Below are 15,024 nucleotides of genomic sequence, written 5' to 3' on the forward strand. Positions count from 1 at the left end.
TGTATACTACTGCACTATAGCAATGCAAATTAAATTTAACCTGAAACTAGAAAAATATTTGAATACCTCATTTTTTTTTTCTGAGTTAATTAACCTTCTTGAAAATCTTTGTCTCAAATTTTTCTCTTTGTCTTTTGTCTTAGATAAACAGTATATTAAGGCACGACTTTTTGGCATTTCCTTTATCATGGAAGAGGAACATTTTCAGTAGGGTTGAAAGGCTGTATTGTCCCTGTGTTGAGCTGAGCTACGTGGGCAGAGTTTTTCTGGCACTGCCTGGGGTCACCGAGCTCCCTCAGAGCCTGTGCTGAGCACTCGCAGTGGGGCAGAGCTGCGTTGGGAGAGCAGGACTCGCCTGCCCCGGCGGTACCGGTGCTTTTTCTGTCGGTTTCTGGGGCGCCACTGCCGTTCTGTTCCCCATCAAGTTTTGTAAACTCATTATAGAGAGATGGGGCTGAGGCAAACCTGGAGGGCGCGGACGAGCCCTCCTGGACACAGGCCCCTTAGTAATGAGCTGTCAGCGCAGAACTTCCGACTCATTGCGGGAAAGCTGCCGGGGACCGGGCCAGGACAGGACCGCTGGCCGTGTTCCCTCGGGGCGCGGGCTGGCCCGGGGGTGCCGCGCACCCCGAGCCGCCTGCAGGAGGAGGCGCCCGGGGACACGGGAGGGGACGGGGCGTCCGGGGCCGCTCCGGTTCCTCATTTGCCGGCTGGGCCGAGCCTCCCGCAGACTCCGCGCCGGGCACCGGGGACGATGGACTACGACCACAACAAAGCGCTGCTGCTGGAGCTGCAGAGGGCGGCCGGGACCGGTAACGATCGCTGCGCCGACTGCGGGGACCCAGGTGAGGCGGCTCCGCCGGGCAGCGTCCCTCGGTCCCCGGACTCGCTTCCGAGCGGACAGCGGCCGTGACGAGGGGCCGGCCGCCCCCTCGGGCTGTGGCGCCGTGTGGGCGCTGGCCGTCCCGGTCCGCAGCTGGGTCCGCTCGCTCCGTGCGGGGGACCGGCCGCGCCCCTCGGTCCGTGTCCCGCAGGGCGGCTGCGGGCCGGTCCCGCGGCGCTGCCCGCTCCGGACATGGCTCTCGGGGAGCCCCGCGGGGCCGGGGAACCAGAGCAGGGGGCGGGAAACGACCTCAGCACCAGGCCCTTCCCCGGGTGATTTGTGGACAGGGCATGAGTCTACAGGAGGAGGAGTGTGCGTGGGGTGATTTTCAGCTCGGGGAATGTCTGTACGCAAGGGTTGGGGCAGGAAAAGCACGGAAAACGCGGCGGAGCTCCCGCGCCGCGCTGACGCCAGTGCCCGTTCGGGTGGGTCAGGCGGGAGCTGAAGAAGGCATCAAGTGGCTTCTGTTTAGCGTGATAGGGAGAAGTGGGCGGTGGCGCAAGCCAAGGAAATGGTCTTGCCAGAACACTCAGTGCCTATACGGATGCACCTGTCAAAGCTGCTCCAGGGGATGTAGCAGCAGGCAAGAGCAGGAGTCTTCGCGGGCAGCGGGCAGAGTCCGCGCTGCAGGTGGTTGTACTCCGTTGTACTCTCGATAGTGCGCACTGTCGGCACCTTCCTCCCACTGTTAGTTCAGCAACAGCAACTTTTCATGCAGAACTAATAATTAGCTGAGCTTTTCCATCACCACTCATCTGCCTGCAGAGTCTCCTTAATTTTAAAGCAAATAGGCAGTTAAAGAATGTGCAGACACAGGGGCCACATCTTTCACTGGGGAAAGCAGGTATTGTTCCCCTGAAGACAGTGAAGTGACAGCCATAAACAGTGGGGTGGGATTCGAGGAATTTACTAGGTGTGAAGCCTGGGCTGTGCATCAGATGTGGATTTTCATCCTTGCCAGTGGCTGTGCCTTTTCCTGTGTATTAATTGATTCTTTGTGTTTTTATCTAGATCCAGAGTGGGCTTCTTACAAACTTGGAATATTCATTTGTTTGAATTGCTCTGGAATTCATCGCAATCTTCCTGAAATCAGCAGAGTCAAATCCCTTCGGCTTGACTTCTGGGAGAGCAATTTAATAGAGGTACAGAGGAAAAAGTAGTAATTCTCCACGTTTCATAACTTTCTCTGCCATGTCATTCCTGTGCCATACACCATGGACCGTGCAACAGAGCCGTGTTAACTGCATGGGTTACTTTAGGGGGATTTTTATGACCTGCTCAATCAAATTACACTGATTGGTCACTGATAGGTGACCATGTTCCTAACAGTCTGTGGTGTGTATTTTTGTATACACAGTAGCTTCTTCCTGTGGCTTAGAAACCCACAAATATTTCCTGGTAGTATGTTCAATTAAGAAAGCAACATATTCTTCTTAAATTTTGGTTCAACCTCTCATCATTCAGTTGAGTTGTGTTAATAATACGATCACAGTTAATATCTGGGAGGAGATGAAGGAATGGGGAGATGATTTATAAATTTTCTCCTAATTTTCTTTTGTTCTTTTCATCAACAACCACAGTTTGTATTCCTTCACACATGGTTCAGGACTGTAAATACTGAAAAAGGTGCATCCACCTACAAAAGCAACCTATAATGCCAAAGGGAATTGATACATGTATATAAATACACACTGAGAGTTATGGCAAGACTCAGAAAAAAGTGCAACACTCCCTTTGATACAAGTCTCATTCTATGTTTTTGACATGGTGTTGATTTGCAGTGGCACACCTAACTGTAATTTATTTTGTATTTCAGTTTATGAGGAATCATGGGAATCTCTGGGCCAAAGCTAAATATGAAGCAAAGGTGCCTCCGTACTATTACATCCCCAAGTCCCATGACTGCATGTAAGTTGATGGTGTATTCACTGCTGCACTGCTTTACACTTGCTTCCCTTTCAGGTCTCTCTGGCTGGCTGCTGAAACTAGAGACGAGACAGATCAGCTTTATCCATGTTTTCCTCTTTCAGGGTTTTAAGACAGCAGTGGATTAGAGCTAAATATGAGCGTGGGGAATTTCTTGACACTGGAGTCTGCCACGATCCCTGTTCTGCAGGTAAAAGGATTGTCAGGGAGGTCTCAGCCTCAAGGCCAGCAGCACAATGTTCTGTTGGCAGCTTTGGAGATCTCTAAGGTTGGCTTGTCACATTGGAACTGCTGGATGTGCAGTCACGCTTTGAGCCTAGCTTTGAGAAAAAACTCCTAAGAAAAGGCACTCACACAAGTGCAAGGGTATATTCAGATCTTATAGTTCTCTATTTCTTCCACTTATTTTTTCATGAGGGGAAAATTCTCAGATGGAGAAGAGACTTGAAACTGTGCCACATCACCCTTAGCTAAATAGTCCTGCCCTTGTGCAGGACTTCTCTGACACTTTTCTGTCTGGTCTGCAGGCAGCCGTGAAGGATGCCTCTGGAAGCTTGGGAAGGGACGCAGGCAGTTCCAGAAGAGGCAGTTTCTCCTGTCAGCAAAGGAAGGGGTGATGAAGTACTACATCAAAGAAGTGAGTTCTTCAGCCAGAGCTGGCCATAGGTAGCAGGTCAACACCTACCCTCACACCTTGCTCTTTGTGGGCAAAACCCAGCACAAGTAGCTTTGTGTCTGTTTTTGTGGCCAGTCTGTGCTTAGAGGAGTGCATATGTTTCTCCCTTAACATATGTGGTATATTGGCAATTTTGGATTTAGTTCTTTTTCTCATCCCTTATCTCAACCTTGCAGCCTCCCCTTTCTTAGTGAACAAAGGAAATGGGTACTGGCAGTTGAATAGCAAGACAAAGAAGAGATCTGTTGGCAGCTGTTACATTACCAAAATATCCTCTCATCAGCTCCTGCAGCAGGGTTCTCAATATGACTCCTTTCTGTGAGAGACTGTAGCTAACTGTTCTCTAACTGGGAGACTGGAGATAGAGCTATCCCTTGCAATGCACACCCAGCCCTCTTTAGCAGTGATCCAGCATTAGTGAAGGAATCTTTCTAAGTGGTTTTATGTTGCATGTAGTTAAGGCTTTATATTTCAGGTATATGCAATATTCAGATATTTTAGGATGTCTGCTTTCTTCTCAGTAGGGGTCTAGGTCTCATACAGCTAATCTGTCCTGCAATACATTCACTTTAATACTTTTCATGCTTTTCATTTCACAGTCCAAAGTTCCAAAAGCCGTTATCAGCGTTGAGACTCTGAATGCAATGTTCCAGGTGGAGAAAATAGGACACAGTCATGGGCTGCAGATCACATACATCACAGATGGTCAAACAAGGAACCTTTTTGTCTATCATGAAAGTGGAAAGGTGAATATAATGGAGATTCTGGAGTAAGCAAGATGCTTAGATGTTAGATCTATATTTTGGAAGAGTTACTGTGTCTGCTAGATCTGGTTTTAGTTGGCATCACTAAGACTTGTAGAATATAGGAAGTTGCAGAATTTGATACTCCTAACTGTTGCATCCTGCTCCTTTTCTGTTGGGGCATATATTCATCCTTACCCTTTGGACAGTCTGAAGTGGTGCATGGATGTAAATCTCTGTAAGGTAACTGCCTTGTGGTTTTACACAATTTTGTGGTTAAATTCTTGGCACACATAGAGAATATTGTTCTACATTATTTCCAAGCCAACAATGATAATTTTAAAAAGTATCTCTATAGATATTGTTAGACTTCTTTTTCTTCCTTCACCAGAGTTCTTGTGTCTTTCCAGGTAGAGGTTTTTAAACAACCCATAACTGAATCAACTGAAAAACCCTGTATATACAGACTTGGGTGACTGTCCATGCTGAGAATGTCTTGGACCTCCCAGGAGGGGCACTCTTAAATTATTTTCAAGGGTCAATGTTTTTCAGGCATCTGGGACAAATCACGGACCCTCTCTGCCCCTTGGGGAGAAAGTACCTCTTTACAAAGAGGTCACAAGGAAGGAGAGGGGCATTTTGGAGAAGCAGTGCTCTTACTCTTCTTGTTGATCTTTATGTCGTGTGCTTGCTGTTTTCCCAGGAGATTGTTGACTGGTTCAATGCTATTCGGGCAGCACGTTACCATTATCTCAGAACAACCTTCCCAAATGTCCCTGAGCCTGAGGTGAGAACTCAATAGGGCTTGAAGCAGTCTAGCCAAATACAGCATGGGGAAACATTTTCTCACTTCTTCTGACAGAGTCAGATGCTTAAAAAGCAGCACTTGGGTCCAGGGAATGGACAGAAGAGGTAGAAGGAAAAGCCACACTGAATAACATGCAAAAACTTGGTTGGCATTGAAGGCCTTAAAGTCTCCATGTGATTCTTACACAGTGTAATCGGTCAAAAATGTTATGTTCCTTCTTACTTCAGACTTCCCTTTACCAAGCAGCCAAAAAAATCCCAGACCCCAAAAGCCACAATTGATGGTGATTAACTTTCACAAAAACAGAGCAGAAATGCAGTCTTGAATGAGACAGCCTGTCCTGGTTTTGGTTGGGACAGACACAGACTTTTTTTGTGTTTGTGTTCTCCTAGCTCATACCCAGGATCACAAGAAGTTTTGTCAAAGAAGGATATATGGAGAAAACAGGACCAAAAGTAAGTGCATATTTGGCATTACACAAACAGGATCATTCCAGATAGAGAATGTTTGGTAGTTCAATGATCCTGACTTGTAAATTATTTGCTCAGTGACTCTCTGCTTCCTGGGCTGATAAAAGACACCATATTCAAACCTGTCCTGTTCTTTGGGACCATGTTTTATTTTGTGTGGAAAATAAAATCGGGGAGAAGAATCCTTGAGGAGTAAGCAAGGTGGATTAGCTCTCAATGGACATGCACAGTGCTATTACACAACACCACATGGATTGTTACATCTGCTAACTGCAGCTCCTGCTACAGCAGAACATGATGTGCTGACCCCTCCTACTTCTCTGTTTCACTTAAGACTCAGTTGCACTTAAGTCACATCTGCTTAGAGCTGCAAAGTGTCATTTGAGCAAATTTCTCTACAGTGAAGCCAAGAGTATGGTTTGTTTTACTGTGGGAGGTGTTTGGAAGTGGCCAGTACTCTTGGAACAGAAGAGCAGGGTTTTGGGCACTGCTGAAGGAGGAGATAAAGATCTGAGGTCTTGTTTGAACACAGCCACTTCTTGCCTTGCTCTCCTCTGAGTGAACCATGAGCCAAGTCCCATTATCAAGTTCAGCAGTGCAGGGCTGATACTGAATATGCTGGGTTTTGGCCCAGCTTGTGCCAGTGTTCCACCACCTCTTCTGCAGGTATTTATTTGCACAGGGCATGAAAGAGTTTGTGGTTTTCTCCTGAGGCCTAAATTCTGCTTAAACTGAGTTGAGTCCTAGAAGAGGCCTCTTCAGTTCAGCCTGGAGCAGTTAATAGCTCAGGAATGGTTAGGCAAGTGTAGCTGATGGAATTAGCACCTAAAAAAACCCAACTGGTATTATACACCCAAAATTCCAGGGACAACCTCCCTGATCAGATTGTTGAAATTGATCGCTCACTCTCTTCATTATCACCCCTCAGGGGTTGGTCTCTGCAGTGCTTTCAGTCCATTTCATGCAGCTTCCTTAATCCTGTTAGTTTGATTAATTCCCTGCCCAAAGAATTGCCATTGAATGTAAATCTGTATTTTGAGCCAGGGAGAAGAGAGAGCTGAGGGCTGCACACAGCAGTCCTGTTATCAGTTGCAGGGATGAAGGAAACTGAACTCCAGCTCCAAGTAATTTAAGTGGTCCTGGGATTTGAATAGACCAAAGTCTGCTTTGAGACTTGGGTCTTTAAAGAATTTCTACCATTTCCTTTCAGCAGAAAGAGGCCTTTAAGGTACGCTGGTTCTGCTTGGATTCTCAGGAAAGGAACCTGCTATACTTTAAAAATCCACTGGTAAGAGGAGTGTTCTTTGTTCCACAGCCCCTTCATGAAGCAGGTCAGGTGGAAGGGTCTGTTCTCATCCACCTTTTCCAGTGGCTCTGCCAGACTGGAGCAGGCCCAGCCTCAAGAGCCCATCTCCCTTGCCAAAGGATGTCTCTGAAGCTGAGCTGGTTGGAAACTCTGGCCTGCACAGTAGCTGTGAGAAAGATCTTTTAAAAGTAACTGCTACTGCCTGTGGTTCATGCCCCCTCTCCCCCAGCCCTAGTGCCTCTGTGTCTGTAACCTTAGCCAAGATGAGCACTATTCCAGTTGACAGCCCCAATGTCCTGCTCCCCAGCACGGCTTTAGGCATGGGAATGTCCTTCCCTGCCCCTTCTGAATACCCACCAACCAGCTCTGTGAGGGTGGGACCCTGCCTGCTCCTCCTAAGAATGCCTGTGTGTGCAAAATACCCCTTTGTGTGTTCCCTGCTGGTGTCATCAGTCCGTGTCATCGGTTCCCCTCCGTGCATCCCCGGATCCTGTTCCATGTCAAAGGACAGAGCAGTGTCTGCTGGAGTTCCACTGTCTGCTGGCTAATGGCTGTCTTCTGCCTCCTTCTTTCCAGGATGCATTTGCACAGGGCCAGGTTTTCATTGGAAGAAGGGATGAGGGATATGAAGTACGAGATGATTTGCCCCAGAAAGTCTGGGTGAAGAAGAAAAAGCCAGTGATCACTCTGGTCACACCAGCGAGAGAGTTTGTGTTTATCTGTGAGAATGACAGGAAGCAGAGGGAGTGGATGGATGCCTTGAATGGAGTCATCACCCAGCTCTGATGTCCAGAGCAGGCTGGCAGCAACATTCTACCTAGCTGCAGCTTCTGGCCACACAGAAACAGGGTTGTTTTCAGCAGAGTGGGATGATTGTTTCTTACAGCACTACATTTCTGGCACAATAAAAAAAAAGAGCCAAATTTAAGTTGTGGAGGATACTGTAATGGCATCAGTCCTGTAATGGAATCACATAGGTTCTTCTAGCTCCTTTGCTTTCAACAGTCTCTACTGTTTGGCTTTTATGTGAGTGGCAAATCCAACATCCAATGATTTTTTTTTCCAAAGCACAACCCCACATGGTGCCCTGGTGAATGTGTTGAGAGTAAAGGATGAACATACATTGATCTGGCTCACCCAGAAATAGATGAAGCTTAATGAGCTTGATTTAACTGAACATTATAAGGCAGAAGCAAATTTTAAAAGTATTTTCTTCAGTGACTTGCTTGCAAACACTCCATGAATGAGGACTGGTGTTCAGTGTTGGAGGGGAGCCTTCTCGTCAGGTACCACTGTGTGCAGGAAGTGGTGGAGATTGCCCTGGCTGACACAGAGCACTGAGTGTTCCATGCCTCAAGACAAAGTCTGAGATCTGGTTCCACCAAGCAGCAAGTAATTCACATTTAATTCTTCTTTACAGATAGCCTTATTTTGCAAATCGAGGAAGTCTTGCAGACCAAGTTTCTGGTGAGGCTTCCACCTTCTGCTGACAATTGCCCGCTGGTCTTGAGATACTCCAAATAGTTCTTTTTTTGCAGAAACGAGAAGTGCCAGTATTTGCAGGAATTAGTGACACTAATTCTTCTTTCTCCCCAGCCCCACTCGCCCAATAGTGCAGAGGAATTGAGTCGGTTCATCATTCTGCCTTTCTCAGCCAGCTCATTGTCCAGCTCTGGGTAATGTGCAGCAGTTTTATGTGTTGGTATGCTCCCATGAACTTTCCTGTGTTCCAGGCTCTGTCCCCACACAACCCCATTCATTCTAGCTCACGTGGTGGTTCAGCAATTCTTTTAAACTGCCTAGTCCTGCAGCTCCTGAAAGCAACGGAGAGCAACTTTTGAGTTGTACGAGAAACAATGCCAGTCTTAATTGTTATTTTGAGACGACCTGAGTAGCTTGGGATGACCTCAGAAGGGTTTGGTCCCTCCAGTAGCCTGAAGTTTAGTCAGACAAGATCTGCACTGTGCTTTGCTGTGCCACTGCTCTCCCGGCTGGGTCAGCAGACTGCCCATTTCAGCAACTCTCACTATTACAAAATCGGGAAATTTACGGCGGAAATGAAATAGTGCAGATAACGGGGACGTTTTTGGACAGTCAATGAAAGTGAAGGCCAGGCTCTAGAGAGTTCTGCGTCATAGTCCATTTCCACCGGCAACTCAAATCGTGCGACCAAGGCACGTGGAAGGAGCAGAGGAGAATAGAGCAGAGGAGAATAGAGCAGAGCGGGGCGGAGCAGAGCGGGGCAGAACCGGCGCGCCCGGGCCATTCTCGGTACCGGAGGAGCGGTCCGGGGGAATCGAAACTGCGCGGCCGCTGCGCTCCGCCCCGCGCCCCGCCATGGCCGCCGTCATGGAGCTGGACGGGCTGGAGCTGCAGTGCTCCTGCTGCCTGCAGCTCTTCGCGGAGCCCGTGCGGCTCTCGGGCTGCGGCCACAGCTTCTGCCGGGGCTGCATCCTCCTGTACTGCGCGGGGCGGCCCCGCGCCCCCTGCCCGCTCTGCCGGTGCCCCTTCGAGCCTCAGCACCTGCGGCCCAACCGCGAGCTGGCCGCGCTGCTCAGCCTCATCCCGCGGGAGCTGAAGGAAGAGTTGGAAACACTGGAGGAGCCGAAAGCCTGTGGAGCTGCTGCCTGCAACGGCCTGAGCTCGGCGGGGCGAGGACGTGGGGAGAAGGTACGGCCGGAGGCAGCCCGGAGCTCCCCGACATCCTGGGCCTCCCCCGGGACATTCCGGGATTGCATCCCGGGGTGACATCCCCAGACTCCCTCGGGACATCCCCCGGCGGCATCCCCCGACTCGCAGGGAGTCCTGCCCGTCGCATTCTGCGGCAGCCCCCAGCGGCACTCGGGACAGCCCGGGTTTCCATCCCACGGCACAGCAGCACATTGGGCACATGGGTTCGGCTCACAGTGTTTGGGGCTCATTGATGGTGTCTGTCCCATTGAGAGCTGCATAGCTGAATTAGAAAAACTAATACCTGTGCATATTTAGCTGATGCAGAAAAGTAGTAAGTGACTTCTTTTTGCTGGGTGTTATTTATTGCATCAGCATTGCATTGGAGGCTGCTGAAAGGACGCATAACATTCTTAGACAGTGCTACAGCTCCAGCCAGCTTCTATAGTTGAACAGCTAATTAATTGGTGACTGTTGATGTTGACTTCATTGTGATTATTCCTACTCAGAATTGTGTCTTTCAGGCATCTCCTCAATCAGTCCATTGCTTAACTAATGTCAGTCATGTAGGGAATTTTTATTATCCTGCAGCTTAGACTAGTTTTGCTTTCTCTGAGGTTTATATAGATAAATAGTCCAATGTGTCTCTTTAAAGAAGGAAGAGACAGGTGGGAGCTCCAAGCAACAAGAAATAACTGCAGAGACCATCCAGCTGTTGAGGAAAGATCTCGATAAAACAAAGGTACACATTGTACAATCATCACCTAAGTAACTTTCCACTGTTCTGGGCTGGAGATGGGGTTGACTGCAGGGTTGCCGTCCAGCTCAGAGCTGGAATTTGCCTTTTTGTTTCCTTCTTTTCTGTCACAATTCTGTTTTTACTGATGAGAATGAATTTATGGCATCAGCTGCACTAATTTTTGTCTTGGCTGGCACAAAGGCCACTGGAATGGCCACAAAATCTCGCTGAAATTGTGCATTGTTGCATTTTTCTGCTTATCCCAGGAGTAGCCTGAATGTTTCTGGTACACTTAGATGCAAATTACTAATCATAAGAGGAAATATTTGTCTTTCTGAGTTGTCAAGCAGACCCCACTGGCCATAAAATATTCATGATCCTTACCATGCCCAAAATCTCACTGTATGTAATGCAGGATAGTGTCAAATGTATTTTATTCCTTTGAATAAAGTTTTCTGGTCTGCAGGGGTCAGTCAAAGAGCACATTGGATGGGGCAGTAATTCTCATATTCTATGCATCTTTCCTAACCATACAATGATCTCCATATTTTCTACTTTTCAGGAATATACATCTCAGATCAAAAGCCAGATTATTAAAGATTTCTGTTGCATGAAGGAATATGTTGAAAGACAGGAGAGAAACACACTGATGTTCATTGAACAACAGCAAAAAGCTGCTCAACAGAAAATTGAAGAGACTATTCACCAGCTCACAGACATCAAAGCCCAAACTGTAAGTGATGAAATGAAGTGGCAGAATATGAGTAGAAACTCAAGCTCACTGTCTGGGATAGCTGAATATGTACAGAGCACCTTTGAGGTCCCCACTGCGCCATTCTCATAGAGACAATGGTGCCAATCCATGGACTTTGCTGTCAGCAGGGAAAGTGAGAAATTCAGAGAAAAAGAAATTACTGAGAGAGGCACAGGCTGGGAATGGAATTCAGAACTAGATTTTTTTCAATTATATTGGTGAGCTGGAATGAAGTGGGAGCTGCAGGGCTGAAATCCAGTCCTCAGTCAAATCTAAAGTCAAGATCTTTCATGATCTTTTTATTTTCCAGAATTTGAATTTACACACAGGCATGCAAGTTAAAAAACTCACAGAGTTAGTCAACATTTTGTAACAGTTTTCCTGTGAAAAACACCTCAAGGGCTCTCAAAAGACACATTTAAAGCACTTCAGATTGTGCAGAGCCAGGTTTGATGTTGAAAACAGCAGTGCCAAGTGATGCAAGTTAGCCAGCAGGAATTTGGAGTGGGGCTCACTGGGTGGGGCAGTGCCATGAGACAGAATTGGACTTCCAGAACCCAGGCACAGGTGCCACATTGGAGTTCACCTGATCCAGGGTCCTGTTACAGACAGTGAGGAGAAATGGGTACTTCCAGTGTTATCTGGTCTATGTGAGATATCCTCCTGCAAAGGAGATTAATCCAGCCTCCAAAAGGCTGTTTCCTCCTACAGACTGTACACACAGACTAACAGAGCAACTTCAGATGTAGAGTTCCACAATTTCTAAATTTAGGCAAACTAGATTTACACTTTCCTCACACTAATACATTTTCAAACTTTTGGTTTCGGTTCTAGAATAAAAAGAAGGAAGTTTAAAAAAGAGTAACTTTGTGTATTCATATGAATACTTAAGGAAGTTGTAATATATATATAAAGGAAAATTTAGTTGCATGTTGGTTTTATTGGGGAAAACACAGTCTTTTTATTTTTTAATAAGAATATCCTTCACTATTTTCTGAGATTTCAGGTTGGTTTGCTCAGGTAACTGTCCTATAAAGGAAACTTTTGATACAAAGAATAAGATTCTTGGAGAGATCACTGCTCTTTTTCCACTTGGGCTTTATATTATAATCTGATCTGTGAGATTAAATAACTGCTGCTGTTTACATCTTTCCCTTGATCCTTTTGTCATTATTAGAGAGACTTATGTGAGAGGCAGAGGTATGAAGGCTCACCTTTGACAATAAATAAAATTACACTTGATGAAAAGCTTAATGTTGTCAAAAGTGCTGTAGAAGATCTTAAGAGAAAGTTGGAAATTTTACTCTTGGAGAATTATGCTCAGCATCTCCCACCAGGTGAGTTTCCCTTATTTTGAAATCTTTTTCTTAAAGACAGTGGATTTAGCAAATAGAGTAAAAAATTACTTTGTGCGAATAAAACAAGACACACGATACTCAGCAAAAAACTAAAGAACACTGTAAGAATTTTTAAGACAGGTACTGCTTTATCTTCATAGAATGATCCAGCTGCTTTACCCATCTCACTCTTCTGACAGTTCCCCTCTGACCACACCAGCATAGAGTGTTTTGTTAATTTTGGGTAAAAATGTTTGCCTACACGTCCTTTGTAATTTATACAATGAAAAAATGCAACTCCTTGTTTTGCACTTGAACAAGTATCTGGTATTATTTAAGGTGTGTTTTCCTTTAGAAGCTTAAACACTTCCTAAGTACATTTTGAAGAAACGCCTTAACACTTCACTTATTTTTGTATTTAGTGCATCCTCCAGACTTAGGCCAGGAGCCAAGTGTCAGCTCATCGTCTCCAGAGTCTGCAGCTGCAAGTCCTGAACCAACCATTTCCAGCCAGTTTTCTCAGTGTAAGTATCCAAGCCAGCAGGACTCTTAACCACATCCAGGTGACCCTGAGACTGGATTTGCTGAAGAAAGCTGTCCTTGCCAACATCAGCTGGAAATGTGGCTGTTTACTGAAGCTTGGAAACACAATGGAGTTGCCGTGAATGAATCAGTTACTGGCACATAATGTAACATTGTACCTGACTGCGGATGTAGGATAAAAAAGAGATAAGAAACCTGTTTTGTGTAGGCTGTGTGGTGGTGTGTTGCTGGCTGTGGAGTCTGAGCTGGTGTACAGGCAGTTACTGCACCTCACTGATCCTTGCTGTTAAACTGTAGTTACTCCAGTTGTTACTTGAATTCTGCAACATTTTGACAGAAACATTTTTGCAATCAACCCACTCTTCTACAGCTGTAGCTTAACACAGAAAACATGGTTTTGCTGATAAAATATGTAAGAACTTGTCCCAGTGAACAGATGACAGTAAGCTTTATGAAGGTAAGCATCCCTTTATTGACAAAAAGGTAATTTTTAAAAACAAAAGATTATGGCTAGGAATAAAATCCATCTTTTAGGGTGCAAGGTACTTTGACCTTTCCACTGGAGTGCATATGAGTCTGTCATGGATATTTACACAGTTGTGCCTGTTAAATGTTTCAGTATGCCCAGGATACAGTTGATAATGCTTGGTTGAGGATTTTTGAACTTTGTTTCAGATTTCTGGCTTGATAATTTTGTTTCATTTCTCTTCTGGATCAGGAATATACCTGCCTTCTTGTTGCCTGCATGTGAGAAAATTTTCCTTTCTGTCTTCCAGGGGCAGATGATGTGACTTTTGACCCCACAAGAGTACACGAGCGCTTGGCACTCACAGCCCAGAACAGGAGAGTGATGGTTTCCAGCCACCCGAGCAGTTATCAACCATCACCCAAAAGATTCTGCATCAGCCAAGTCATGTGTTCACAGGGCTTCTCTACTGGGTGCCACTACTGGGAAGTAATTACCAAGGACAGTGATGGATGGGCTGTTGGAGTTGCTCATGAAATGATTGGTAAAAGGGACAAATTGGGAAGAACTGAGCATTCCTGGTGTGTAGAATGGCTAGGTCCTATAAAACAGCTGTCAGCGTGGCATAAGGATCAAAAAACATTATTGGACAAGGACAAACCACTGAAGGTTGGAGTTTTCCTGGAGCTACAGAAGAAGACTGTGTCATTTTACTCCATCTCTGACAGAGAAATGCTTTTGCACACCTTTGAAATCAGTACCTCAGATCCTCTCTACCCTGCTTTCTGGCTGTACACTCTAGAGAGAAATGGATCTTTAACTATAAGTCAGCCAAACAGCAGATAAAGCCTACTGAGAACAGAGACAATTTTGCCAATGACTGCAGTTTCTGTAAAAGCCTCAGTGTTTAGCACAGGAGTGTACCAAGGAATGAATGCATATCTACCCAGGCTTTCCTGGGAATCAGCCACTGGCACTTCTGTCTGCTCTGCTTCTCTTCATGCTGTGCTCTGGTCTAGCCATACTTCATTAAAGCAATTTCAGCCTATGCTAAAGGCAGTAACCACCCCGTAGGAGTCAGGTGGGTTTCACAAGCAGCTTTAAGTAGTCCCAGGATATTCCTAGGAAAGAATGGACTAAGGCTTATCCCAACATTAGAGCTTCCTTTCTCATTGACCTCATTTTTTCCTATATTGATATTAAAAAATACAGAAGAACAGATTATGCTGTTACTTTCTGTCAAGTGAGTTTTCTTTAGACAGATCTGATTGATTAAGGAATGCTTAGAGGGTAAGAATGTTACTGATCTTGGGTATGAAAATCTTTCCCTTTAGGGTAGGCACTAACTATGAAATAGGCTTTGGATTTGAGGACCTGACACTTCAGGGAGGTGTCCCAGAAGAACATCATCTCCCCAGAACCATATTTTAATCTTGCCCTGGCCAAAGGGTTGTCAGTCCTGGTGGTGGTGTGACCGTGGACATGCTTGTGGAAGCAGATGTAGGGGTGTGTTTATACCAGCTAATAAATCATGAGGTCACTTTAGTGCCCTTTTAAAGGGCCTGCAAACAGGACTCTGTCATGGGAAGGACCATCTGGTCTTGCCAGTGAGCTTGAGACAAAGTAAGAGGTTCTCAGTTGGTTCACTGGGGGGGATGAAGGAACCAGAGCTGAGGTCCCACAAAACCTATGGACAGCTTGAT

The 15,024-nt window shown here is 46.1% G+C and overlaps 2 protein-coding genes across 4 annotated transcripts; both read left to right on the top strand.

The window, feature by feature from the left end:
* Nucleotides 1-294: 294 nt before the first annotated feature.
* Nucleotides 295-7,740, top strand: ADAP2 (ArfGAP with dual PH domains 2). The gene is made up of 10 exons (XM_059864341.1): nucleotides 295-845; nucleotides 1,895-2,025; nucleotides 2,700-2,791; nucleotides 2,914-2,999; nucleotides 3,337-3,446; nucleotides 4,085-4,231; nucleotides 4,932-5,015; nucleotides 5,429-5,491; nucleotides 6,717-6,794; nucleotides 7,389-7,740. The coding sequence occupies exons 1-10, from the start codon at nucleotides 449-451 to the stop codon at nucleotides 7,596-7,598; spliced, it is 1,398 nt and encodes a 465-aa protein (XP_059720324.1). The 5' UTR covers nucleotides 295-448; the 3' UTR covers nucleotides 7,599-7,740.
* Nucleotides 7,741-7,884: 144 nt separating this feature from the next.
* On the top strand, nucleotides 7,885-14,553 carry RNF135 (ring finger protein 135). Of its 3 annotated transcripts, none has more exons than XM_059864342.1 (6): nucleotides 7,885-9,482; nucleotides 10,138-10,224; nucleotides 10,784-10,954; nucleotides 12,153-12,312; nucleotides 12,735-12,836; nucleotides 13,632-14,553. In XM_059864342.1, the coding sequence occupies exons 1-6, from the start codon at nucleotides 9,150-9,152 to the stop codon at nucleotides 14,165-14,167; spliced, it is 1,389 nt and encodes a 462-aa protein (XP_059720325.1). In that variant the 5' UTR covers nucleotides 7,885-9,149; the 3' UTR covers nucleotides 14,168-14,553. The 3 variants fall into 3 exon arrangements, with proteins under 3 accessions (XP_059720325.1, XP_059720326.1, XP_059720327.1); XM_059864343.1 differs by having other exon boundaries at nucleotides 10,141-10,224; XM_059864344.1 differs by lacking the exon at nucleotides 10,138-10,224.
* Nucleotides 14,554-15,024: the final 471 nt, after the last annotated feature.

This window comes from Haemorhous mexicanus, chromosome 20, assembly GCF_027477595.1.
Source record: "Haemorhous mexicanus isolate bHaeMex1 chromosome 20, bHaeMex1.pri, whole genome shotgun sequence".
Lineage (NCBI taxonomy): Eukaryota > Metazoa > Chordata > Aves > Passeriformes > Fringillidae > Haemorhous > Haemorhous mexicanus.